Source organism: Lathamus discolor, chromosome 14 (genome assembly GCF_037157495.1).
Source record: "Lathamus discolor isolate bLatDis1 chromosome 14, bLatDis1.hap1, whole genome shotgun sequence".
NCBI classification, from domain to species: Eukaryota; Metazoa; Chordata; class Aves; order Psittaciformes; family Psittacidae; genus Lathamus; species Lathamus discolor.
Genome location: NC_088897.1, coordinates 11,396,876 through 11,422,152, shown reverse-complemented (window position 1 = coordinate 11,422,152; position 25,277 = coordinate 11,396,876). Strand labels below are relative to the sequence as shown.

Below are 25,277 nucleotides of genomic sequence, written 5' to 3'. Positions count from 1 at the left end.
CCCGGCCTGCTCCTTGCTCCCGCCCCTGGTGCCTGCCAAGGTTCAACGGGGACTCCGTGTCCCCTGCGCACCCCTGTCCCTGGCCTCCCGAGGGTCCCTCTGCGCTCTGCACACCCGGCTCCCGGTGAACCCGTGCTGAGCCTGGCCCAGAACTGCGCTGCAGTGGGTGCCAAGACCCGCACCGGGCGTTCCCCTGGGGCCGGTACCCGCTCTGCGCCAGGGCTTGGCCCTGCTTGGAGGGGGGGCCGGGGCTGGATCCCCCTGCGAGGCCTGGGTCGGGGCTTCTCAGCTTGGTCCCGTTTCGGCGCAGGGCACAGCCCCGAGGGCACGGCTCAAGGGCCGCGGGCTGAGGGCAGGAGCGGTGCCGGACGGGCTTTGCCCAGCCCCGTCCCGCGGTCCCGCAGCCGCGCACCCGACGGCCGCCGGGGCCGCAGCGCTGGGGCTCCCGGTCCCGTCCCGTTGCGCCCCCGCCGCTCCTCCGGGGCCTCCCGTCGGCCGCGGGCAAAGTCCGCCCCAGCGCGGGCGATAAGGGCCGGGGCGGGGGCGCGGGGCCCGGGCGGCGACCGGAGGAGAGGCCTCCCGGCGCTGATTTGCATAGGGTATATTGCCTAATGGTGGCGGTCATGGCTTGGTAGAGGGCGGCCCGCGCCCCGCAGCAGCCCGGCCGGCCGGGGCGGAGCGGCAGCGGCGGAGGGAGGCGGGAGGCGAGCGGCGCCCGGGAGGATGGTGTCCCAGCTGAGCGCCCTGCAACGGGAGCTGCTGGGCGCCCTGCTCAGCTCCGGGGCCACCAAGGAAGGGCTGATCCGCGCCCTGGAGGACATGGTGCCCGCCGCCGGCTTCGGCGTCAAGCTGGAGAGCCTGCCGCTGTCCCCCGGCGGGCCGCCCGACGGCAAGGCCGCCTTCGTGCCGCTGGCCAACGGGCACGGCAAGGGCAAGCTCTCGGGCGATGAGGGCTCGGAGGACGGCGACGACTTCGACACGCCGCAGATCCTGCGGGAGCTGCAGGCGCTCAACACGGAGGAGGCCGTGGAGCAGCGGGCGGAGGTGGACAGGATGATCAGGTACCGGCGGGGACCGCACCCGGGACGGGACCGGGCGCACTCAAGCTCCGTTGGCAGCCGCTCGGTCCCGCAGGTTCCAGGCAAACCCCCCCCAACCCCGGGGGTCGTGCCCCGTGCGCCTTGCCCGCTGCGCCCTACCCGGGGACGGGTCCCGGTGCTCCCCGCCCGCCCCGTGGGCACTCCCGGTGGCGGGTCCCGGTGCGCCGGGGCTGTGCGTGGAGGGGAGCGGGCAGAGAGAGGGGCCGGGGCTCGCCGGCAGCGTCCTCCCGCCCCGTCGGGGGCTGCCAGCCCGGGCGCAGCGGCCGTGGAGGGTCGGAGCGGCCGCCGGCTCCGTTTGTCGGCGCCGGGAGCCGAAAACACAAACTGCGACACGTGGAGCGCGGAGCTATTAATTTATTTCTATAAATGATCAACAGAAGATACACAAAGGGCCGCGATGAGGGCGAGAGCAGCCGCGGGTTATTCATTGCCGAGGTTGTAAAGCGGCCCGGGAGGGCGGAAGGAGGAAACCCCCGCGGGCTGCGCTCCTGCCCGGCCCGGCGACGCTGCTCCGCTCCGGTCCCGGCCGTGCTGCACCGCCGGGAGCGGAGCCGCCGTCGGGGCTCGGCGGAGCGGCCCAGGGCTCTGCGGGCAGCGTCTGCCCCGGGCCCGTCGGGGCGCGGACGGCGTCGGCTCCGTCCCGAAGCGCGGCCGGGGCCGGGGTAGGCGGGTGGGAGCCCCGCGGGGCGCCCCGGAGTGCCCCCGCGGCACCTTTGGGTCCCCCCCTTGCTGTGAGGTTTTGTGCCTGTATCGGGGCATCGACCCCGCGGCCGGGCTGAGCCCCCGCTGCCTCCTGCACCCGCTCCCAGCCCACATTGCCTGGGGCAGACCCGGCTCTTGCCCCGCAACGGCGCCGGTGCCTCGGCACTGATGGGGGCACCGCCGTGGCCGTGCCCCGGGGCAGGCGGTGCCTTTTGGGAGCAGGGTTTGGCAGCGGCGCCCGCTCCAGCCAAAGGGCTCGGCTGGGACCCGGCTCCGCGCGAGGGAGAAATCACCGCAGGCCGTTTCCCCCGGGATCCCACCCGGCCTGCGCAGCCCCGTGCCCTGCACCTCTGCGTGCTGCTGCCTGGCCCCAGAGCCCCACTTGCTCCTGGCCGCATCCATCCCGGGGTGTCCGTAGGGTGCAGAGCAGGGTCCCTGTGCTCCCACAGGTGTTCTGTGCAAAGTTTGCCTTTGGGGCAAACAAGAGCAGGCACATGTCCCTGAGGAGCCTTTGCAAAGAGCTCGTGTTTGCTCTAAGAGAGGCCTTTGTACTTGGAGAGGGAGCTGGATGGGGGAGTCGGGATCCATTTATTGCAGCTACGCATGGGGAATAACCCCCCTCTGCTCCCGCTCCCCAGGGCTGGCTCCTCTCGGGCTATTCCCCCATCCCTGGGGGGCTCAACCCGCAGCTCCTTTGGGAATGTGGTGCGGGCTTCACTGCTCGCCATGGCATGGGCTGGAGCTGCCCATCCCAGTGCAGTGGTCCCGAGCGGTTCACCCCAGCCACAGCCCCTCAGCAAGCAGCGCATTCCCTTGGAGCCCCGCACGGCTTCAAGGGATGCTTCTGTGCTACGGGCTGGGCTTAAACCGCATCAGGGTGGCAGAGGGCGAGTGCCACGGGCGGGCGGGCCGGTCCCACACTGGTGCTGTGCTTCCTCATAGAGCCTGGTACCGGCGGCGGGGAGAGCCCAGCGCCGGGGCGAGACGCCCCACGGCTCCGTACCCCTGCCCAATCCCAGCTTCCGGAGCTCCCAGCAGATCCCATGGGCATGGGCTCCTTGGGACAGCCACGCACCTTTGGGGACCCGGCTGGAGATGCCCCAAAGCCACCCCGATATGCACCGGGAGGGGTGGGCGCAGCGCATGTCCCTGCGCCGGCTCCCCCTGCGCAGGGGAGATGAGATTCGGGCGGTGATTTCTGGGGGGCCGGGTCCGTAATCCATGTGTGCAAATTCCTGGCGTATTTCTCCCAAGGATAGGGAACGGTTTTACCTGCTTGCAAGGCTGACAAAGGGGGTGAGCGGGTCCGGGTGTCCCTGGGGAGAGGGACAAGAGGCTCCCTATGGAGCTGGGATGGAAAACGGCCCTTTCTTGGTCAGTGTCGGCGGCCGGGCTTCCTGGGGGTTAACTTTGTCTGCGCAAAACCCCCTTTTCCTCGGTTTTGGTGGTGAGGAACCTTGCGGCGAGGGCCGTGAGCTGGTTTCCCGGTGTCAGAAAGCGCTCCTGGCTCGGGGGGGTTATTTTGCACGTAAAGAAGATCGCGGAATTAACGCGGTTTTGTTTCATTTTGGTGACAGAACAGAAAGGAGAAGGGCTCGCGTTGGAGCAAAAGCTTTTCCCTCTCTTGTTTTTTAGGTTAACCAGAAAAGAAAGGGGGGGTGGGGGTGGCAGAAGGTGAAACAAACACTGAAACGTTTCATTTTGGGTCAAGTCCAAACATTTTGTTTAACATGAAACAAAATGTTTGGGTTTGGTTTCAGGTTGTTTAACCCTTTCGAACGCGGTCAAGTTGATTCGTAAAGAGAAAGCCCTGCTCGGAAAGGAAGGGCCGAGGAATTGTTTTGAAAGTGGAAGTGTGAAAGGGGGTGAAACCTTCCTGAAAATAACGAAATGCAGGGAAAAGCAGGGATTTTTTCCCCTAATTCTCACCTGTTTTTTCCCAGCCAAAATGCTGCCAAATTCCATGGAAATTCGGACATCGCGGTTGCTCTGAAAGCAGCCTGAATTGTGAGCCCTGGCGCTGGCTCTCCCTTAACGCTGGGCAAGCGATGCCCTTGGTATATTTGTGAACCAAACAGCTATTAGAAAGGATAATGAGCTCTGTTCCATTAGCTTATTATTAATCAGCAATTAGGAGGATCAGTTGGGTGACACGCAGGGCTGGTGGCAAAAGTCCCTGTGAGCCCCTTGGCTTGGGCAGGGCGGGCGCGGGCTCTGCCTGGCTCCATTGGGAAGGAGCGCTGCGGTACAAGGACCTGTTCTTTGCTCCCTTCTTGTTGGCTCCCACCTTCTCCTGGGGCAGCACAAGGACCCGAGAGCCCCAAAACCGCGGTGGGTTCGGGACAGGAGCAGGCTTTGCTGTTTGCACCGCGCTCATCCCAGCCCAGCATCCCGGCTATTGGGAGAACTGTGTGCCCGTGTCCGCATCCAGCTCCGTGTGACCGTCACCGTGTACACAGTGGGGTCCTCCTGCCCGGAGGATGCAGGATGGGGCACAGGGATGATGTCCCTAGGAAGGCTCCGTGCTGTCCTTCCCGACTGGGACAAAGCCGCTGCCCCCGTCAGCACGCTGGCTGTGGCCGGGTGCTTTTGCTTTGGATCCAACCAGCTTTGTTTCCGCGCTGCATTCAGGACCAACAGTAAGGAATCCATTTCTTGGGTTGTTTTTCTCCTCCTTGACAAGTTGAAGGATCCAAAACAAGGAATGAGCTGGGAAAGCAGCCGGGCGGTTGCTCCAAGTGCAGCATTATTTGAGGGCAGGACTGTGACCAGGCTCGGGCTCCGCACTGGGTTTGTCGGTGTTAAAGCACTTCCTTCTAGTGCGGAATAAAGCCGGGGCTCTGGGGTACAGAGGAGGTGCCGGTCCGTTCCTCTGCCGTCGCGTTGTGCGTTCCTTAGGGCTAAGGAAGGCAGACGGCGTTTGATTTGTGGCTGTAGTTGTGTTTGTTCCTTAATTCCCGGTTAGTGGCAGCTCCTCCGAGGACACCAAAGTAACGCGGGTTTAGGAAAGAGCCATTTTCCACCTGAATCCTGCAGGAATGGAATTCGAGTGTTTAAAAATAGTCAGGAATGACTTAACTCTATTGAGGGGTTTGGGTTTGGTTTTCCATTCCGGGCCTTGCTTGGGTTCGTGTGCCTGCTTTGACCTTCACTTCTCCGCCTCTTGCTCATGGCCTCCGTGCGCTGTTGCGGGAGCATGGAATCAGGGTCTCTTTGCAATGACTATTGAGTTTTAGGTATTCATCCCTGTGGGAATGGAGGGGGGAACGAAGCAGCAAGCACAGTGAATGGGGTTTGGTGGCCGTGCGGGGTCCTCGGTAGCCGTCAGCAAGCCCAAGGGCAGGGGGCAGAGTGCGGGTACCGCAGCCGGCGCAGGAAAACCATCCCAGCAGCTCCGCATGGGAGGTTTCCCTTTCCTCAGAGAGATTCCCAGTGCGGGTGTCCCAAATCCGTGCCCGTATTTGTGTGTTCCCCCGGGCGTGCGTCTCCTCAAAGGGAGGAATTGGAGTGAATGCGCTAACGGCAGAGGTTACTGGATGGGCTGCCTTTCTCCTCGAAGGATCTGGGTGTTAATGTGACCTTGATGATCCCCAGGGATCCCCTTTATTCTCCCTCCTTGGGTGAGCAGCCTGGTGGGCATCCCCGGCGTGGCCTTGGCACCCCATGATCCCCTGTCCCACCAGCTCCTGCCTTCTTGGGGTAGGGTCGGGCTGGTTTTGGGGCTCCGGGATGGCTGTCGGGGAAAGGCAAATGCCCCAGGGGTCTTGTGCCCTTCTGAAACAGGTTTAGGAATAATGATAATAACAACGACCACCGCAATAATAATAGTAATAATGATAATAATGATAATAGTAATAATAATAATGGGTTTCTATTGTGGAGGAAGCGAACACCGGGAGCTTTTCCCCCATCAGGGCTGCTTAACCCTTGTTCTCCCTCCCCGCAGCGAGGACCCGTGGCGGGCGGCGAAGATGATCAAGGGCTACATGCAGCAGCACAACATCCCGCAGCGGGAGGTGGTGGACGTCACCGGCCTCAACCAGTCCCACCTCTCCCAGCACCTCAACAAGGGCACCCCCATGAAGACGCAGAAGAGAGCCGCTCTCTACACGTGGTACGTCCGCAAGCAGCGGGAGATCCTCCGGCGTAAGTACCCGCGCCAGCGCTCGCCATCCAGGGATAACAGGGATAAGGGGGTCCCGCATCCCGGTCCTGCCTATGGGTGCAGCCATGGGCAAGGAGCGGCTCCTTGCCTGCTTGCGTGCCTGACCCAGGCTGCACAGCATCCTTCCCAAAATAGCTTTGCAAGTAAAATGAATTTAAGGCATAGGAAAACTGCTCAAAAGCCCCTCCTGATCCCAGTAACGCAGTCTGGGTTTCTGCATATTTGTTAGAGCCGGGAAGGCAGTGAATGATTACACACAATTCGGTGCCTTTCCCACCTCTGCCCCCTTTTCCCTTCCATTCCCTGAGACTCCTCATTTTCTGCAACTACTTGCAAAAGAAGTAAAGAGAGAGAAAAGAGCAAAAGCCTGTGAATGGCTCCTCTTTGTGGCACGGACCAAGTGCACAGGCTACTCTGCACCTCTCTTGTACGGGCCAAAGCAGCCCCGGTTTTGACTGAGCTGCAGTTCCGGGCACTGGCACTGCCTCCCTCCTCCGAAAGGATGCGATCTCCGTCGGACGGAAGCGCAGAGAAGGGTTTAGCACCATTGCTTTGAAAACACACCTTGAAGCATTCGAGCAAGCAGAGCCTGCGCCAGCCTTGCCCTGCGCTTCCCCCCCTTGGCACAGGGGGAAAAGCCATTAAAAAAGAGGGAGAATTCCCCTGCAAAACTGGCAATAATAAAACCCTCCCATTAATCTCCCTTTACTGCCACGGTGACAAGCGCCGGGTCCAGGGCGGGCGGCTGGGGAAGGTCACCTCTAGCGCTGCTGCCCCGGGCATGGGGCTGGTGTCCCACTGCATTGGGATGGGAGTGGGAGCTGGATGGGGGCTCTGTGCAAGCAGAGCAAGGCACCATCCCGGGGGGGGCCTTTGCAGCCACCCTGCCTGGCTCCTTGCTCGCACAAATCCCCCCCCAAACCCGTTCACCATCAGCGGGGGCCCTACCATGAATATGCATGTGCTGCACGTGCCTCCCCATTGACCCCCATCCCGCAGCGGTGGCAATAGCCACCCTGGCAGGGCGCAAAGCGGGTCCTTTCCTTGGGGTGGGTGTCGGGAGCACGTGGCCGTGCTGGGGCCGTGGGTTCGGGGTGCTGCAGGAGGGGACACGGGGACACACGCACCACTGCGGCGGCCACAGGCCAGCTCACGTCTGCTCCTTTCTCTTTCAGAGTTCAACCAGGCAGTCCAGGGGTGTGGAAATAGGACAGACAAAAGCAGTCAGGATCAGCTGCTGTTTCTCTTTCCAGAGTTCAATCAGCAGAACCAGGGGGCTGCCCAGCTCGACGACGCCTGCTCCGAAACCCCCAGCAAGAAGATGCGCCGCAACCGGTTCAAGTGGGGGCCGGCCTCCCAGCAAATCTTGTACCAAGCCTACGACCGGCAAAAGAACCCCAGCAAGGAGGAGCGCGAGGCGCTGGTGGAAGAGTGCAACAGGTAAAGGCTGCCCCACACTGCCCATCCCGCAGCCTTTCTCCCAGAAACTCCATGCGATTCCAGGCTTCCAGCCGCTGGCTCATGGCACGGCTTTGCTGAGCTTCCTGGCTCTTTCTGCCTTGTTTTCCCCATAGAGGTGATGTTCGGGGCTTGGTGAGCTCCGTGTTGGGGTAGGGATGCTGCAGGGATGCCCTAGAGATGCTGGCTGATGCCCTGGGGATGCTGCAGTGATGCCAGGAGGATGCTGGAGGGATGCCCAAGGGATGCTGCAGGGGTGCCCGAGGGATGCTGCAGGGATGCCTGAGGGATGCTGAAGCATCACAGCAATATCAGAAAGATGGGAGATTGCTTTTACAGCACGGATATAGTTGGAAAGAGCAGACAGGCTCATAGGAAGGGCTTAACCCCCCCCCCCCCCCCCCCCCCCCAGTCTGCCTGTCGGTGCTGTGGGAGCCCCCCTCCAGCAGCACCCTTGTTCCAATGTGTCCCCTTGCATGCGCAGGGCCGAGTGTCTGCAGCGGGGGGTGTCCCCCTCCAAGGCGCACGGGCTCGGCTCCAACCTGGTGACAGAGGTGCGGGTCTACAACTGGTTTGCCAACCGGCGGAAGGAGGAGGCTTTCCGACAGAAGCTGGCCATGGATGCCTACAGCTCGGGCCAGCCCCCCCCGCACAGCATGAACCTGCTGCTGTCCCACGGCTCCCCGCACCACAACCAGCCCAGCGCCTCGCCGCCCAGCAAAATGACGGGTAAGGCCTCAGCAAGGATGCTCGGGTGGTGGTGTTGGAGCAAATGCAGTGCTGGGTCCTGTTTCTGTTGGGGATAGGGGTGCTGAGCCCTTAGGACTTGCATGGAGAGTCTTGAAGATGGATACCCTGGTGCAGCCTCAAGTGACGGTGGTGCTGAGAGGAGCAAGTGGTGTCACTGCAGTGTTACGGCCCCATGTTTTGGGGCTGGATTTCCATCCTGTCTAGGATTAATTGGCATTTGCTTGGTTGGTTGAATTCAGTGGCGGCCCTGTGTGGGCTCACTGGGGCAGGGAGATGGGCTGCTCTGTGCCTGATGCATCGCTGCTAGGGACTTGGGATGCAGCCCACTGGTGAGCACTGATTTTGAGGGTAGGGGTGCACAGGCAATGCCACAAAGCCTGTAAGATGAAGCAGCGTGCCCTGGCTGGAGCTAGCCCAGGCTGGGTGCGTGGTGCTGCACCATCCCCATGCCAGAGCTGAGGGAGGTGGATGAAGGAAGCTGCTCATGGATAGATGAAGGGGTGCAGGGCTCAACCTCCACCTCTCCCCATCACAATCCAGCCCCGTTGTGCTCAGTGAGGAGCCGGCTTGGAGAGCAGCCCTGCCGAAAGCTCCGGGGGGATCTAAGCAGGAGATAACACCGCCGGGGAGGAGAGAGGCATTGTTGGGAGAACAATCCCCATTGTCCCCCTCCTGCCCTCCACAGCCAGTGCACCGGGTCCTGGTGTGCAGGAGCAGGCACTCAGTGATGGGGGGTCAGCAGAGGGGCTGCATCCCAATCACCCCATGTGCACGGCATGGCCAGGGAGGTTAAACCGCTTGGAAATGACCCTGCCTGGCTCGTTAGGCACCCCCAGCTCGTTACAAAGGCAAATTAAATGAAACCTGTGCACGGAGAGTCCCTGCGGGAAGGGCAAGGTGCTCATGGAGAGGAGGCTGAGCTGGGGACGGTGCCAGGCCATGGACACCAGCCCCTGGGTGTTAGCAAGTGAGGGCAACCCAAAAGTGGTACCCGGGGCGGGGGGGATGCAGCAGCATCCAACCGATCTCCCGCAGAGAGACAGGCAGCATCCATCCCACTCCCGGGTACCACTCTCCCTTAGGGCCGGCCCGCGGTGACCACGATGTGACCCTGCCCCAGGAATGCCCCATACAATGGTGGGGACAGGGAGGACGTTTGCCCTCCTGTCACCGACTGATTGCTTACAAGGTGCCCTACAAGCACATTGTCAGCAGAATCAGCTGTTTTCAGTGTCGGCCGGCGGGGCTCCACAATGCCCCACCAGCATGCAGCCCCGCATTGTCATGGCTCATCCCTGTGCATGCTTAATTGACAATTAAACCGGGCTTTGAACGAACCCCGGTGCCTTTGATGTGCCCCCGGCCTGCCAGCGCGCATGCAGCACCCCCGAGAGCCTTTGTTTGCTTCTATTAGGGGATGGCAATTACTGTAACCGCGGGCATTTATCTTGGGGCTGGAGGGCCCTTAAGCCCCGACCTTTATTTTCCAGTCGGAGCAGTGCCAGCAGGAGCCGGTCCCGGCTATAGGGCCGATGACAGCCCATTCGGAGGGGCTTTTGAGCAGGGCAGGAGTGATGGTTGCGGTGATGGTTCATGAAGGGCCCCTCTGGAGGGGTCAGGAGGGCTTGGCTGCAGGAATTTCTTAGTGGATGGTGTTCATATCCATCAGCCTTGCTGAGGAGGAGGAGATGGGCACTTCGAGGTGGGGTTTTAGGACTGGTTTGGGACGGAGCTCAGCCATGATTGATTCAGGCTCATCTGGACCAAGCTGGGTCCGGCCGGCTTGCAGCTCCCAAAACCGGCTCCAAAACCATGCTTAAGATGCGATGCCTCGATGGGATGCGGGGCAGTGCTGCCTGGCTGACCCCATCCCGGGCTGGCCATGCTGGGATTTGAACTGCCCTTGCACCGCTGCGGCGGCGTCTGGGGCTCTCAATGCCTTAACAGCTTAATGACGGCGCAGGGATGCTGCCCGAGTCCTGCCCTGCACAGCCCTGTCCCCCCCAGGACATCCCCCAGCAGGAAACGATGGGGCTGGTGGCATGGGGCAGCTGCGCAATCGCTCCCGTGCCCGCAGACAAAGGGGGCTCGGCTGCTCCTCAGGACATCAATGGGGTCTTGCAAAAGGGTGTAATGACAGCCAGGCAGGGATAAGGGCTGTAAAAGTCAAACATCCTCCCGGCCTCTTCTTGAGGACCCATCTGTCAAGCCTCAAGCTGTAGTTTTTAACTGTTCGGAGGTAAATGCTTAAAGCCGATCTATCTCGGAGGCTTCCCTCAGCCTCTGGACTTTTCCCTTGCTGCAGGCTATTATCAGCGATCTTGGCTCGCTGTTTGATTTGAAGGTCACTCGGGGCTTTATCTCGGTGCCATGCCGTAGACTCTGGCTTATGCCATCTTTATCTTCAAGAGCCCTGAGGACAATCAGTGCATTGATGAGATTAGGGGAGGCACCGCCCGCCCGCAGCCCCCCGCCTCCCCCTGCATACAAAGGGATGGCGGCGCCCGGCGGACCCCGCAGAGCCCTGTCCCCATGGCCGGGGGTCACAGCATCACCTCCAGCCCATCCCAGTGGTTGGGGTGTCCCTGCATCCATCCATCCATGCATGCATCTATCCATCCATCCATGCATGCATCTATCCATCCATCCATGCATCTATCCATCCATCCATGCATCCATCCGTACCTGCTCTGCAAATATCAGAGTAGTAGAGCAGTATCAGAGTAGGCACTTATATATGTATTTATATATATGAATGTACGGTTCTTCTATATTTTTAGCTATCCCTATAGATGGAGAGCAAACATACGTATGAATGTACCTTGCTTACATATTTTTAGATATCTCTGTAGATGGAGATAAACCCCATATATATAAATGTACATTACTTATATATTTTTAGATACCTACAGAGGGAGATAAGAAAACATTTCTATATATTAATGTACATTACTTATGTATTTTTAGATACTCCTATAGATGGAGATAAAAACCATATATATATAAATGTACATTACTTATATATTTTTAGATATCTCTGTAGATGGAGATGAAAAGCATGTATGGATTACTTATATACTTCTATTACTTCTATACCTATGTAGTCACAATACTTAGATGTTTTTAGATATCTCTGTAGATGGAGATAAGAAGCATGTATTACTTATATACTTCTATTACTTATACACCTATATACTCACATCACTCGTATATTTTTAGATATCTCTATCCACGGAGATAACAAACATAAAGATAACTCAGCACCACCCCTGAGATCCTTCCTAAACCCACTTTAAGGGTTTTAACCTTTCCTTAAAGAAGAGCCCATCAATAAACCCTCGGTCCAAAGGTGCTTTGGTTTCTACCTGGATCCTACACGTTGTTACCCGGGGTAGGTGCTGGTTCTGATTGCGGACCCGGTGCCAGCGGTTGTAATGTTTTACTGTTGGGTGCACTGTGGGGCTCGGTGGGTACAGGGCGCTGTTAGGAGCTTTTCCCTGTTTTATGGGGGGTAATTAGGACTTTATGACAGCAGCGCAATGGGAGGGTCCAGTCCCCATAAAGAGGTTTATAATGGATATAAACTATGCACCTCTGTAACGTAGCAAGATTAACACTTTAGGGACAACTTGAGTGGCAGCCCAAAAATCAGAGCTGGCTTTGGGAGGGTGAAAAGGTGCCATCACCAACCCGGCTGCTTCCACACTGTCAATAGGTGCAGCATTGCTGGGTCCTGCTTGACCCCTAAAGTCACTCTTTGCCTTTTCCACCCCGCTGCCGGGCTCCCGATCGTGCTGGCTGCATCCCTGTGGATCGGGCTGAATCCCTGCCCCTGAGTTATCCACGTCTGGGTGTGCAGCGTGGCCGGGTCTGTTTTGGGGTTGGGCATCGCTGGTGATTTCCAGGATGTTTGCAAAGCTCTGGGGCAAAAGTGCAGCAGGAGCTGCGGGAGGAGGCTGGGATGTGCTGTGCGACGGCGGTGGCACGGGAATGGTTTAGAAGTGCAGTGATTTTTCTTCTTTAAAGTGCAGTTTAATGATATCCATGGGACTTAAAAGCAGAGGAGAACCAAGAGGCTTCATTGCTTCTGCCTCCCAAAGACACAGGATTGGGGTGTGCCTAGAAAATGGCACAAGTTGGGATGAAAACAGCGACGAAACCAGAATGCCCGGTTGAGGTTTCCATGTTACTTTCACAACCCCATCCCAAAAGCTTCATCAGGGGAATGGTTGTGGCATCCCTGGAAGCCGGGGGGTGCTGGGGCTGGCTGTAGAAAGCCATAGGGGCAGGACCCCCTGATTCCTGGCTGGCTGGAATGCAGCGTTAAGGCTACGGGGGCCGGGCTCCATGGCTGGAAACATGGGTAAGCAGTAAAACAGTTCATGGGCTGTGCAGCTCAGGGGCTGCACAATAGCCAGGTCCCATAAACAGACTTTTACGTTATGGCTGTAGCTCCAAAAAAAGAAGCCTTTAACAAGGGCAGGCTCCATGGCCAGGCCCATTCCCGGTGATCCCCATCCTGGCTCCTCTCTTGGGCTGCCGTAGAGGTCGAGGAGGAATAAACCTCTCTGCATGGAAGCTGCTTCCAGCTGTGGAGGTGCAGGAAGGCGGCAGGAGAATGGTCGTGTTGGGCTTTGACAGTGCCGGAGCCCCTGCTCATAAACCCTGGACCCCAAAGCCGCCTGTTTGCTGCAGGAAGAAGCCTTCATGTCCTGGTGCACACAGCCAGAACCATCCCTGTGCATTCACTCCGGCTGCTGGGATCCTGGGGCAGGGGGGTTCCCCATGGTTGTGCTGCCAGGGGAGGTTGTGCAGAACAGGGTCCTGCTGGAACAGATAGAGCCCAAAAGCAGGGAAATGGGGCCAGCAAGGGGGCTGGGGAGGAGAAACTCAGGGGAGAAAGCTTGAAGGTGGCTAATGCCCAGGTCACTGCCTTAGGCCAGGCTGGGCTGGAATGGGCAGTGTCCCCAGGGAATGGGGAGCTCGGATGGAAGCTCCCCACTATCGGGGAGCTCAGTTATAGCACTGACAATGGCAACAGCAACGTGCTGGTTTCCCAATCTGAATTATTTGGTTTGCCCAAATCCAGCCCAATCCCGAGGGCCTATGGACAGCAATGCCCACCCCATCCTAGGAATGGGAAAAACCCAAGCCAGGATAGTCAATGGCTTCCTAAAGCTCTGCAAGGTGGCAATGGCAGAAGGCTTTTATCATGGCAAGCGGTTCCTGGGCTTTGGGGATGCAGAAGCTTGGTGAGAGCAGGGTCCTCAGTGGGGCTGGATGGTGGCACCATTGCCCCTAGCCCCATAGCCTGGCCTCGCACTCCTCAGCAGAGTTAATCTTCATCAGGGCTTGGAGTCTTCAGTGGGTTTATCAGGAGCCCCAAAACCTCGGTCACCGGGCTATCAGGAAATCTCAGCATTGCTTATTGTTCCTCAGACAATAAAAGTCTCGTCCTTGGGATTGGCAGGGAAAGCTTGAAAATCAGCTTTTAGCTTCTCCTACGTTCTAAAGACAGCTTCGGGGGTCCCGACGAAGCACCCTCAGTTGGCCACGGCACGAGTTTGGGTCGAATCAGGACTCTTTTCGGGTTTACTGGACGCGCACTGGAGCGAGGATGGAGCAGAAAGCCTGGGTTTCTCCCCAGTGGGAGCTCCCTGCGCCCCTGGTCTATCTTGAAGATCGTGCTCAGAAGAAAGGGCTTTCCTTTATCTCCCTGCCATTGTTTGAGCAGCGCCGCAGGATCTCGGGGCGGCAGCGGCTGGAGCACACTGCACGAGGCCGGGAAGAATGCGTGTGACAGTGCCCCGGTTGAGTAATGTTTACCCTGCTCATGGCAGGGACGTCCACTCGGGCCCGCAAACACCCACCTGCCAGAGGACATTCTTGTATTATCAGGGATAAAAGGGGTTTGCTGGGAAAGGATCAGGAGCCAGACATCGCGGGAGATTCCTATCTGCGGGACGTGTTTAACCAGCTGATGGGGGACGGTCGAGGGTGATTAAAGAGGCTCTTTGCTGTGATTCTTGGTGGAGGGCTCAGGGAGCTGCCTGCCTTTGGTAGGTGTTTATGGAGCTCGTGGAAAGCTCCTGGGCCCCACTTATTGCTTGTTTCCTTTCCCTTGATTCGGAGGTATTTAGTGTCGCGCTTAGAGCATCCTTTGCTGAGCCAGCCTGTATCACCTCCTCCCTTCAGGCAGCTGGGAGGAGGCGATCCCAATACCCCAGCAGGATAATCCTTTACCTGGGGCTGTCTGTGCTGTGCTGGAACAGACGGGAAGCCACCAGAAACCTCCACAGGCTTCACAATTCCATCCGATGGTGATTTTTGGGAGCCCCTGTGCAGTGGCCGGGCTCACGGGTGGACGATGCTGTTGCTGGTGTCGGTTGGGAAGGTGGACTTTGCCTCCGTGGTTTTCCTTCCCAGGAGAGCTCCGGGCTGTCCATGCCTGCATCCATCCACTGCTCCCATCCCAGGGCAGTTCAGGGAACCCATAACAAATGGCTTTTCGCAGCAGCCGTCAAGGCAGCCTCGTAAAAGACGCTTTTGTTTCCCGTGGGTTTTCCTGGGTTAATTATTTGTGATCTGTGGATGCCTTTCCATGACACATGGCTGATGATCCGCTTATCAGCACGGGGGGGCTTAGCCAAATTAAATAGATTTATATAGAAGAGCTGTGCTCGAGCCAGATTTCCCTCCTGGTGGCGGTGGGCTGAGGTCTGGTTTGGAGGGTTGTGTGTGTCTGGTCCCGCTGTGCTCCTGCAGCAGTCTGTTAATCATACACTTGTCAAGAGGGAAATCGGATGTGGAAGGGCCTGGGGAAGAAGTGAGAGCCTTGCTGCTCAGAGCTGGGGTGGCCATGGGCTGTGTGGAGCTGGGAGGGAAGAGCTGGAGGATGCAGAGCTGGTCCCTGCAGCTCAGGGCCCCCAGGCTGGTGTCCGAGAGCTGGGGGACATGGCAGGAATGGGCATGATGGATGCAAACTAAAGCACGAGGGATGCAGAAGGGTGTCCAGGCTGCTGGCCTACGTTGTGCTCCCTTTCTGAGGCACTGATACCCATGGGCAGCCTGGGTTGGGCGCTCAGCATCCCTCTCCATAAACTTCCCGCTATCATTTCAGAAGATGGGGTGGGAAGAAGCTGGGAAGCAGCACCCGAAGGAGGAGCAGGCACATTGCTCCACGCGATCCCTTCCATTTGTCATTCGAAGGTGCCATTTAGGAGCTTGCGCATCCATTCGCATCCCTGTGCCAAAGGAGCCAAGGGAGCGGTGGAGCCATTCCCCTTCACAGGCACAAGGCATTGCCCCACCTGTGCAGCCCATGGGGTGACCCCGCTCCTGACGCGGTGTTTTGCAGGGGTCCGGTACAGCCAGGCGGCGAGCGGCGAGGCAGCATCCTCCGGCACCATCAGCCACCACGGCAGCGGTGCCATGGTCCCCACGAGCCAGGCCGTGCTGCCGCAGGTCTCCCCAGCCGGCCTGGACCCGGGCCACGGTTTGCTCTCTCCCGACGGTAAAATGGTGAGTACACCTGGGCTGGCGTGGCGGCGGCGCCGATAAGATAAGAGGGCCCAGCGGGCAGAGCAAACACGCTTTCCCCCCCGGCTTTCACACGCGGCCCATAGCGAACAATGGCGCATTGTGGGGCGCGTGTGTTTTCCATGCTTCCCGTAGAGCAGGAGCCCCGCTCCGGGGTTTATTGATCGCATGCCTGGCGGATGGGAGGATCGCTGTTTGTTTTCGGCTGCCGGTGACAGGGGTGTCCATAAAACGCTCATTCAGTTGTTGGTCCCTGAGCCCTCCCCAGTCTGGAGTTCTGTTGGGGAAGGGCATTCCTGGCAAGCAGGGATCTTCTTATCCCGAGGAATCGCTAACCCAGCTCCAGCGCTGGAGCTCCTGCTTCTCCCCATCGCCTTCCTCATGTGCTCAAGGCTCTAGCAAGGGCTTTGCTGGGCAGAGCTGCAGATGCCATTGCAGAGAAGTGGTTGTAAATGTAGGGTTGGGCTGGGCTTCAGTGCCCAAGCACTTGGGCTGCTCCTTTCCGTGGGTGCCGGGCTGGTGCAAAGCCCTTTGGAGGAGTGCGTGATGGAGCGGGGCAAGGGGGAGATGCCGGGGGCCAGGATGGGATGGGATGGGATGAGATGGGATGGGAGATGCAGGCGCAGGCTGGTGGAGGTTCACGGGGAGCCGCTGCTCTTCCGGGAGGAGGATTGTTCCCTGCTGAAAGCGAAAGTCAAACATGGCTCTGTGTGGCAGGGCCAAGCCCGCTCCTCCGGGGTTTTCACTTCCATTTTCAAAGGCTTGGCTTTCGCATCCGTCTCCTTACAAAGCTGGGTGGCTGGGGGGGGCCCTCATTGTGTGAGGGCCCTCCCTCGGCTATGGCACCATTCAATGTTGCCTTTCCTTCTATGCTCTTCGGCTAGCGAGGGTCTCTGTGCGGCCCCCCACATGCTGACCCTGCAAAGCCAAGCATCCCCACCGAGCAGGGGGGATATTCCCAAGCACAATCCCAGCCCTCCCAACGCTCTCCCTGCACCCCAAGCGCACCCATATCTCCTCAAGGGTGTGTTGAGCCCTATAACCCTGAGCCTTGAAGCCATAAAATGAGTCAGGACTAAAGGCGGCAGCGGCAGGCACCGGGTGCCAGGGCTGCGGCTGGGATACGGCAGCATGGGAATGGAGTGGGTTAAACCGGGAAGAGCAGCTTGAGCACTGCGGTGGGCACTGGAGTGTGGCTGCAAGAGCCCTGCTGAGTTATTCCCACTTCATGGACGCTGCACAGCGCCGTCAGGGACCGCTCGGGTCCTCGGCAGCGTGCGGCTCTGCCAGCTTATCTCTGATCTTGAAGCAGGGCTAGCTGGTGCTTGCAAGTGATTTAATAGAACATGCTGTAGGCTGTGGGTTGTAGTGGGGTAAACGTGTGCCTCTGGTACCCCACATGGAACCCGGAGCTGGCCAGGAAGTTGCTGCCTCTGAAGGCAATCAGGGAGGAGAGTCACTGAGGCTGCACAAGGCTTTGGTGGTTCAGGCTCCAGCGTTGCCCTTGGTCCTGGTGGTGCAAAGGGTCTCAGTGCTTCAGTGCCTGGAGGGTCTTTTCCACTGGTGTGATGTCCCGAGGCGATCGTGGGTGCAGTGCTTTGGATCTGAACACCCATGCGAGGAGGCTGGGCTGCGGGCGAGCAGCGTGCGCTCCCCGTGAGCTGTTTGACTTGTGCAGCCGAGTGTGTTGTAACCCGGCCTTGAAGAGACTCTGAAAGTGGAAAATACCGGATCAGGAAATATGAGTCACTCCCAGGCCTTGGAATTTATTGATGGATTTGTTTCAGTGGCAGCGGGGCTATCGCCAGCTCACATGGGCACAACAAACACCGCGTCCAGAAGTGTGGCACCGAGAGCCGCGGGGATGGCTCTGAATGGGGAGCGGCGCTGCTCAGTGCAAGGGGGCTGAGGAGGGGGATTAGGGGAATGGGCAGCAGTTAAAGAAATAAGGCTCTTAACCTCCCGTCTGCCCTGGGGACCAGCTCCATTCTGCTCAGCACGCTCCAAGGGCCCTTGGGTGTTTGATCCCTAAGCCCTGACCTGAAATCCTATGAGGTGGCTCTGGCTGAGCGCGCCTGCCTCATCTCCCCAGTATCCTGCCCATCTCCAAAAGGGGGGACTAAGTTCATCACCACGGGGCCCTTTTTATCTGATTTCTGCCTTTTTTCTTTACCTGAGTTCGTATTTCCCATTTTCCCCTATAACCGTGATGGTTAATGAGTGTTGAGAGTCCTCAGCTGTCCCCGAGGGCTGGAGCTTGGGCTTGGGGGACAAAATGGCAAAGGGTTAGGATGTGCCATGTCCTGGCACCATGCTCTGCTGGAGCTGGAAGCTGGTGCCAGCGAAATCCTTCACTGCTGCTGCCTTGCTATTTATTAACATCAAGGCTGGGTTCTGTACCCCGGGGTGGTGGGAGCTGTGTGCTGCAGCAAGACGGCACCGCTCGCCTCTTGGATGGGGCTTTAGATCCGCCCCCATCTCCGCACCGAAGCGGGATGAGGATGGGAGCAGCCCTCAGCTGTGTCTCTGACGTGTGTCCTGCTGGCTCCTTGGCAGATCTCAGTTTCGGGGGGCGGGCTGCCCCCGGTGAGCACCCTGACCAACATCCACAGCTTGTCGCACCACAACCCGCAGCAGTCCCAGAACCTCATCATGGCACCGCTCTCGGGAGTCATGGCCATCGCACAGAGTAAGTGCTCCTCTCCATGGACCCCATTGTCCCCCAGCGGGAAGGGGGACCCCCTGCCCCGTGGCTGTAGCATCCCTGTTCTGCTCTCTCCCAGGTCTCAACACCTCGCAGGCGCAGAGCGTTCCCGTTATCAACAGCGTCGCCGGCAGCTTGGCAGCTCTGCAGCCCGTCCAGTTCTCGCAGCAGCTCCACAGCCCGCACCAGCAGCCGCTGATGCAGCAGTCGCCCAGCCACATGTCCCAGCAGCCCTTCATGGCCACTGTGACCCAGCTGCAGAACTCGCACAGTAAGGAAGGGGCCGGGTGGTCCCTGCCAAGGGAAGGGCGCTGAGGATGAGCTCAGGTGGAGAATAGGCTGTGCTCTCCTCCTGCTCACACCTTTGGCTGCCGCCTCTCTTCCGGGTACCAGTGTGAGTGGGATGCATGGTGCTGCTCTATGGCTGCGTCCCGCCCCATCCTCTCCTTCCGCTGTGCCATCAGGTGTACCACATCTCCCCTACCCCTCTGCTACTGCCCTGTGGGTGGGATGCAACCTCCCCTTCCGCATGTTGTACAAACTTCCATGTATTTTCCCTTCCATGTTCTTAAATCACCTGCTTTGGCAAAGAGGTGGCTCCGTGCTCCCTGCGCAGCAAACGCTTCCCTGCTGTGCCCTGAAGGGATCTGGCTTTGCCCCTCGGGCTCATCCATCACCCCCATGGGGCTCTGCTCAGTGGGGTTGTGGATCTCCAGTGTCTGGTCCAGCCACAGCCCTTCAGTCCCCACTCAGGGTGAGCTGCTACCTGGGAAGAGAGGTGGCTTAGAGGCTGCTTTCCTTCCATGCCTTGTTGTATCTCATCCGTGTCTCCACGACGCTCATCACCATGCAGCATCCCTGTGACCTGCTGTAACGCAGCACTCGGCTGCTCTGCCCTTTTCCATGACGGCTGCTTGTCTCCCTCCTCTCCGCAGTGTATACACACAAACAGGAGCCTCCCCAGTATTCCCACACTTCCCGCTTCCCCTCAGCGATGGTGGTGACGGATACCAGCAGCATCAGCACACTCACCAATATGTCTTCCAGTAAGCAGGTAATGGCCCTGCAGAGGGACCTGAGGGTGCACAGGGTGGGTGTGCAGAGGTGGAGCAGGGATGTTTCTCCCCTGGAATTGGGGCTGGAGCAGGGTGTAGCTGAGGCTGAGACCTCCGGCACTGAGAACCCCATCCCAGCCCCTTCACAGGCTCCAAAACCCTACTTGCGGATGGGGTGATGGGGATTTGGGTGATGGGGATTTGGGTGATGGGGATTTGGGTGATGGACCAACTGTGCTGGATGATGCGGACTTGTCTGGTGGTACCAGCCAGGCCATGCTCATCCCTGGGGCAGCCTCATCAGAGTAGGAGCATCCTACTGGGGTACAAACTGGGCTGAGAAGGTGAGGACCAAGCAGGTTTTGCTGCCTTGGTGGCCAGGGTGAATCAACCCTGATTGCAGTGGAGTGGAAGAGCCAGGCTCCGATGCACCCCTACTTCCCATAAACCTTTATCATCATCCCAGTGGCAGCGCAGGTGTAAGGCTGGACTTATCCTGGTTCGTGTCAGGTGTGTGAGGCCTTGCTCAGACAATGGTCCCTTTCTGAAAGCCATCTCTGGGGACTGTGGGAAATATGTGGCCCTTATTGATCGCTAGATAAATAAGAGAGAGCCTTGAACTTGCATCCAGATAAACTTCCTTACGGAGGTTTGACAAGGGGAGAGGGAAAAAATGCCTGCAATGACCACAGAGTAAATACACCATGGCATTGCTGCGAGACAGCGCCGGGGATGGATGGTGCAGGGGTGAAGGATGGGGCTGGGGTGGCAGGTTGGGAGCGGGGGTGCTGGGGAAGGTGATGAACACCATTGCCCCCGGCTGGGGTCGGGCTCCGGTGCTTTGTAGTGCTGCGGGGTGACCATGGGTGCGCAGGAGGCGGTCAGGCCTCGGGAGCACCATTTCCTCCGTGCTGCTTTATCAGCCCATCTGGTGCTCACCCAGCCCGAACTGCCCCTGATTAACTGAGCTCCCCCACCACGGGGGCTGCCTTTGATGCTGCACTGGCCGCACGGAGCCCTGGGCACACAGGAAATGTGCCTGGCAGGGAGATAGCACCCGGCCATCCCCGCTGCTGCACTGAGGCCCCCCATCACTTTGGTTAGAGCAGGAGGAGGTCCCATGGCTCAGGAGGGGGGAGATGGGGTCAGGTCCCCAAGTATTTGCTGTAGAATGGTCCCCATGGGTCCATTCTACAGCAAATGGGTGCACCCACCCCGTTAGCCCGCTTATACATGGTGAACAAGCACTGCAAGCACCAGGGGCAGGATCAGGCTCTTGTTCCCCCATAGCCCCTGGGGTCTCTTTTCCTACCAACCATTCAAGCTAAAGCTGGAGAAATTCATCTTTGAGTATTGATTCTTTTTCTCAGGGATTTCATTAGCGAGAGGTGAATGAAGTGCTAAGAGGGAGCCCGGGGACCCATAAGTGCTGCTCAGCCCCCCCAGATGGCTCGAATGCCTAAATACCTTTGGTGATTTGGGTTTCTGTCCCTGGGGCTAACAGAAGCCATCCCTTTGCTCCTCCATGCTTTGCCTAGGCAAAAGGCAGGCACGAGGATACCTGTCAGCAATGGGATGCTTCCGAGGTGGGCAGAAAGGATGGGAAGGTCACTTGGATGCCCAGTGCAGTTTGCTGGGGAGCACATGGATAAACCCAGAGGGTGCACAGCCCACATAAAACCCCAATCTGGAGGCTTGTGCTGCTGCTCCTTGAGCAACCCCCTATTTGCAAGAGGAGAGGCTTTCCCCACACAAAGCAAAGCCTCCAGCATTCCCTGGTGGCAATTCCACACCCCATAAGCTCCATGTTGGATGGAGCCAGGATGCTCCCGGTCCTGCTCGTGGAGATGGAGGTTGGAGTTGCCCCCCCAGCTCTCCCCTCTCAGCCCAATGCCGCGGTTCACTTATCAGATGTTGTTATTTAGACCTGGAAGGGGCAAATACCTCCCGGTTCCTTTGACAACGCTTGAGGCCAAGCCACCATTTTTATGGTGTTAGCAAATACCCGACAGCCGCGGCCCGGCCCTAATGACATGTCGTGGGAGGCTCCTGGCGTCTCCTTATCTCCACCTTCCCGTGTTTGCTGTGACATCCAGCCCACAAGGTCACTCCCGGCCCCACAGCGGGCACTGGGGGGGACCCCGGGTGGGGAACCCAGCTTGCAGGATGGAGAAGGGGCTGCTGCTGCGGGATGGATGCGGTGGTGGATCAGATCCTTCCCCATCTAGTGTAATGGCTTTAACCTGCCAGAAAGGTTAAAGGAGATGGAGATGGGATCTTAAGAAGCTCTTCCCTGTGAGGGTGCAGAGGCGCTGGCACAGGGTGCCCAGAGAAGCTGTGGCTGCCCCATGCCTGGCAGTGCCCAAGGCCAGGTTGGACACAGGGGTTTGGAGCAAGCTGCTCCAGTGGAAGGGGTCCCTGCCCATGGCAGGGGTTGGAGCTGGATGAGCTTTAAGGTCCCTTCAACCTAAACCAGGCTGGGATGCTATGATTCTGTTGCTATTTTGGGGAGAGGGTGGCAATACCTGGCTTAGAAAGCATGCTCCCACTCGGGGCCAAGCAGAACTCATGTGGCACCGCTGAGGTCCGGGGCTGATGCAGGAGGTGATCCCTCCACCTGTTTTGCCATGCTTTCCCCTCCCGCCTGCCGCTCACTGCGCTGCTCTCTCCTCCGCAGTGTCCCCTGCAAGCCTGGTGATGCTGCACACCTCGCTGCTTCCGCACATAGCAACGGGATCTTATTTTCCACAACATCCCGGAGGTGACCCGTGTGCCGAGCCCGGGGAGTCGCCAGAGCAAAGCCCAGCGCCGCAGCGAGGAGCCCATCAACCCGGAAAGGAGCCGGAGGCTCGAGATTCCCCATGGGAACGGGCCCGGATTCACGGGTGCCCACCCGGGACCTCTCCTTCTCTCCGTGCAGTATTTCCAAGCTGTGTCTTGGGGATTTCTTCCTGAAGTATTTGCCTTCCCCGAGGCCGCTGGCTCTCCCGAGGAACTGGAACAAGCTGTGCTGGGAACTGGCAGAAGGGGAAGATGGATAATATTTAAGTTATACTCCTCCTCCCGACGGACTGAGAGGGACTTGGGTCTGTTACTTGGCGTTTGGAAGGAGGAATTGCATGTGCTGTTGAACTGAGCCAATTGAACTGTAAATAGAGGTACAGTCTGCTCCGTCCTCACCCTTCCCAGCTCCTATACATAGAGATTTATATAAGAAGAAGTAAATTTTGCCCAATGGATGTAAACTACTGTAATTAAGTGCAATTCTGCCATCTGTATATATTGTTCCCAAACCTCTTCTCTTTCTCCTTTTTTTTTTGTTGGGTTTTTTTTGTAAAGGTCAGAGCCGAGGATAGTTTTGGTGTTGTATTTCTCTTCTTCCTTTAAATGAGTTAATTCAAAGGCCACACTGGTCTCTGTGGGAGGACAGGCAGATGTGTGTCCTCTGCATGGTGACATCCCATGTGAAGGAAAGAGGGCGAGATAAGCGGAGCCCCAAGCAGGACCTGGGCCATCTGCAGGGGGAAAGCTGCCACTGTGGAGATCTCAAGGGACTCTCCTGCCTTTGGGGGCTCTGAGGTCAATGATGGGGTGCGGAAGTGCTCAGCAGCCTGGTCAGCACGTCAGGCCATTGGGAAGTGTTCAGCATCGGCAGCTTTCAGGTGAGCCTGTAGCATTTGCTGCTACAGAGGTGAATGGGACTGCAAGGAATTCTGGTGGGGTCTTCCTCAAGTGCAGTTCAGAGACTCCTTTTCTCTCCTTCTTGGGGTGCAGAAGGTGCCCAGTTCCTGCCCAGTAATGGCCAGTACAGGTGGCTCTTTTTCCACCATTAGCAGCTTGATGATGAGCCTTGTTGGTCCATTCTTATCAATAAACACAGTGCTGCAGTAGCTGTAAAAGGCACCATCTCCCCTCCTGCGAGACCCAAACTCCTCCATCCCTGCTCCCCCTTGTGAATGGATCGAACGCTCCCCAGTTTTACAAACCTTTTGTTAACTCTTGAGCATGTGCCAACTACTGAGAGTGGTCTCGAGAGGTGCCCATGGATGGATGACCACTGCTAAAAGGAAATACACTGGATGCTTTCTTTGGGGCAAGAAAAGCTCTTTTGCTCTGTGTTTGTACAATGTTGAGTGCAGTGGGACTCTGACTCTTGCTGGGACTGATAGGAGTTGCCCTGCTGTAAATACGTCGTCATGAATTGGAGACCAATACTCGGAATGACATTTAATTTAATGTATACCATAATTAAACACCATTTCTTCTGACTCACTGCTGCTGTGTGGTGTGTAAATTCCACAGCCATCACCTGCTGTGGCTTGGCAGGAGGAGGGATGCAGGCTCGTGGCAGGGACATGTCCCTTCTGCTGTCCCTTGCAATGCTGATCTAGGTTTCCACCTGCCTGAACATGGTGAGTATCGTGGTTTGTGTGTTTCATGTGAAGCTCCAAGTACCAGCCAAAACTAGCAGGAGGCTCTAAGAGATGGGGACACCCTTACCCTCCTAATGATGCTCTAATGAGTCTGCCTTTAGCCCAGCACAGTTTATTCCTCATCCTCTGCTAACTTTAGCAGCTGAGTGTTAAGCAAACCAATTAGGAGCTGAGGGCTGGACAAAGCCAGACCCCATCGCTGTGGATGCTGAGGCCGTGGGTCAGTAAAGCAGGAGGGGAGGTGGGAGGGTGTGCTGTGGTTGCTGTAAAGCTTTAAAAGATCTTTGATTGCAAGGAGCTAACATAGCTGAGTGACTCAGAGCACATCAGTAGCTCTTTATGTGCTGTCACCCACCCCTGGGTAGCAGGAGAGGGGAAGGTAGAATGCATGATGGGTTGCTAAAGGATGCTGTGGATGCTACACACACCAATGCCTTCATTCAGAGTAAGCTCTCCCTGCTCTAGATTTAACCTCTGGCTGAGGAAATCTTTCTGCCCAGGGAAATTCCTGCTCCCTGCAGCAGCTGGCATGGGGATGGGAATGGGGCTGTCCCTGTTCAGACCTTACCTTGCCTGCAGAAGCACTGGGTGCGGTGTTTGCTCCTGTAGACACTGTCATTGCCCCATCAAGCTGTTGGAAAGTACAATGTAATGTCAAATGAGGCTCCTGGAAGACCTTTCTTTTCCTCCTGTCACTGCTGGGCACGTTGTGTTTGGCCATGATGCAGTTGTTATGGAGCAAAGAAGCTATCAGAACAACAGCAAAGTTCATTTATGACCGATAGAGTTTTACAGGGCTGAGTGATTACTTTATAGTTCAGAGCTGTTCACAAGGGAATTCCTCGCACATGAGGATCCACAGGCTGCCACAAGGCTTTACTGGTCACTCTTCAGTCAAAACCAGGTTAGTGCCACCCTCACTGCTGCCCCAGAGCCACGAAAGGGCTTTATGAGACTGCGAGCACGAGCCCTCAGTGTGGGGCTGTTCCTTGGTGCTTATCACCTCTGTAACTGTGGGAAGGAACGGAGGCAGGGAAGCCCTATCCAGGGCCAAACCCTGTGTGCCACTGATCCTGGAGGGCTGGGACACCTTGGTGCTGGGCTCCCCATACTTAGGTGTGTGATGGCAGCCTGGTGGTGGTGCAGGTCTAGAGCAGTGCCGGGGCTCAGCCACCATCCCCAGTGCTGGCCAGGCTCTAACCCTGCTGCAGCCATTCCAGCTCACATCAGCCAGCATAATGTGGATTGCTAAGGAAGTCCCAGGTCATTCCCATGGAGCAGCAGACGTCCTGCTGGCCGTGAAGGCAACGGGGATATCTCCAGGGATACCAAAATACAGTCGAGCTATTCCAGCAACTTTAGAAATGCCGT

General features: G+C 57.9%; 1 protein-coding gene across 4 annotated transcripts; it reads left to right on the top strand.

Annotated features, from left to right (window-relative positions):
- Positions 1 to 556: 556 nt before the first annotated feature.
- On the top strand, positions 557 to 23,741 carry HNF1B (HNF1 homeobox B). Of its 4 annotated transcripts, none has more exons than XM_065694351.1 (9): positions 561 to 1,061; positions 5,749 to 5,948; positions 7,143 to 7,407; positions 7,910 to 8,154; positions 15,533 to 15,696; positions 18,271 to 18,403; positions 18,498 to 18,689; positions 19,354 to 19,472; positions 22,151 to 23,741. In XM_065694351.1, exons 1-9 carry the CDS (start codon positions 724 to 726, stop codon positions 22,169 to 22,171), a joined length of 1,677 nt encoding a protein of 558 aa, XP_065550423.1. In that variant the 5' UTR covers positions 561 to 723; the 3' UTR covers positions 22,172 to 23,741. The 4 variants fall into 4 exon arrangements, with proteins under 4 accessions (XP_065550426.1, XP_065550423.1, XP_065550424.1 ...); XM_065694352.1 differs by having other exon boundaries at positions 563 to 1,061; positions 7,221 to 7,407; XM_065694353.1 differs by lacking the exon at positions 561 to 1,061 and adding an exon at positions 3,493 to 4,441.
- The last annotated feature ends 1,536 nt before the right edge of the window (positions 23,742 to 25,277 follow it).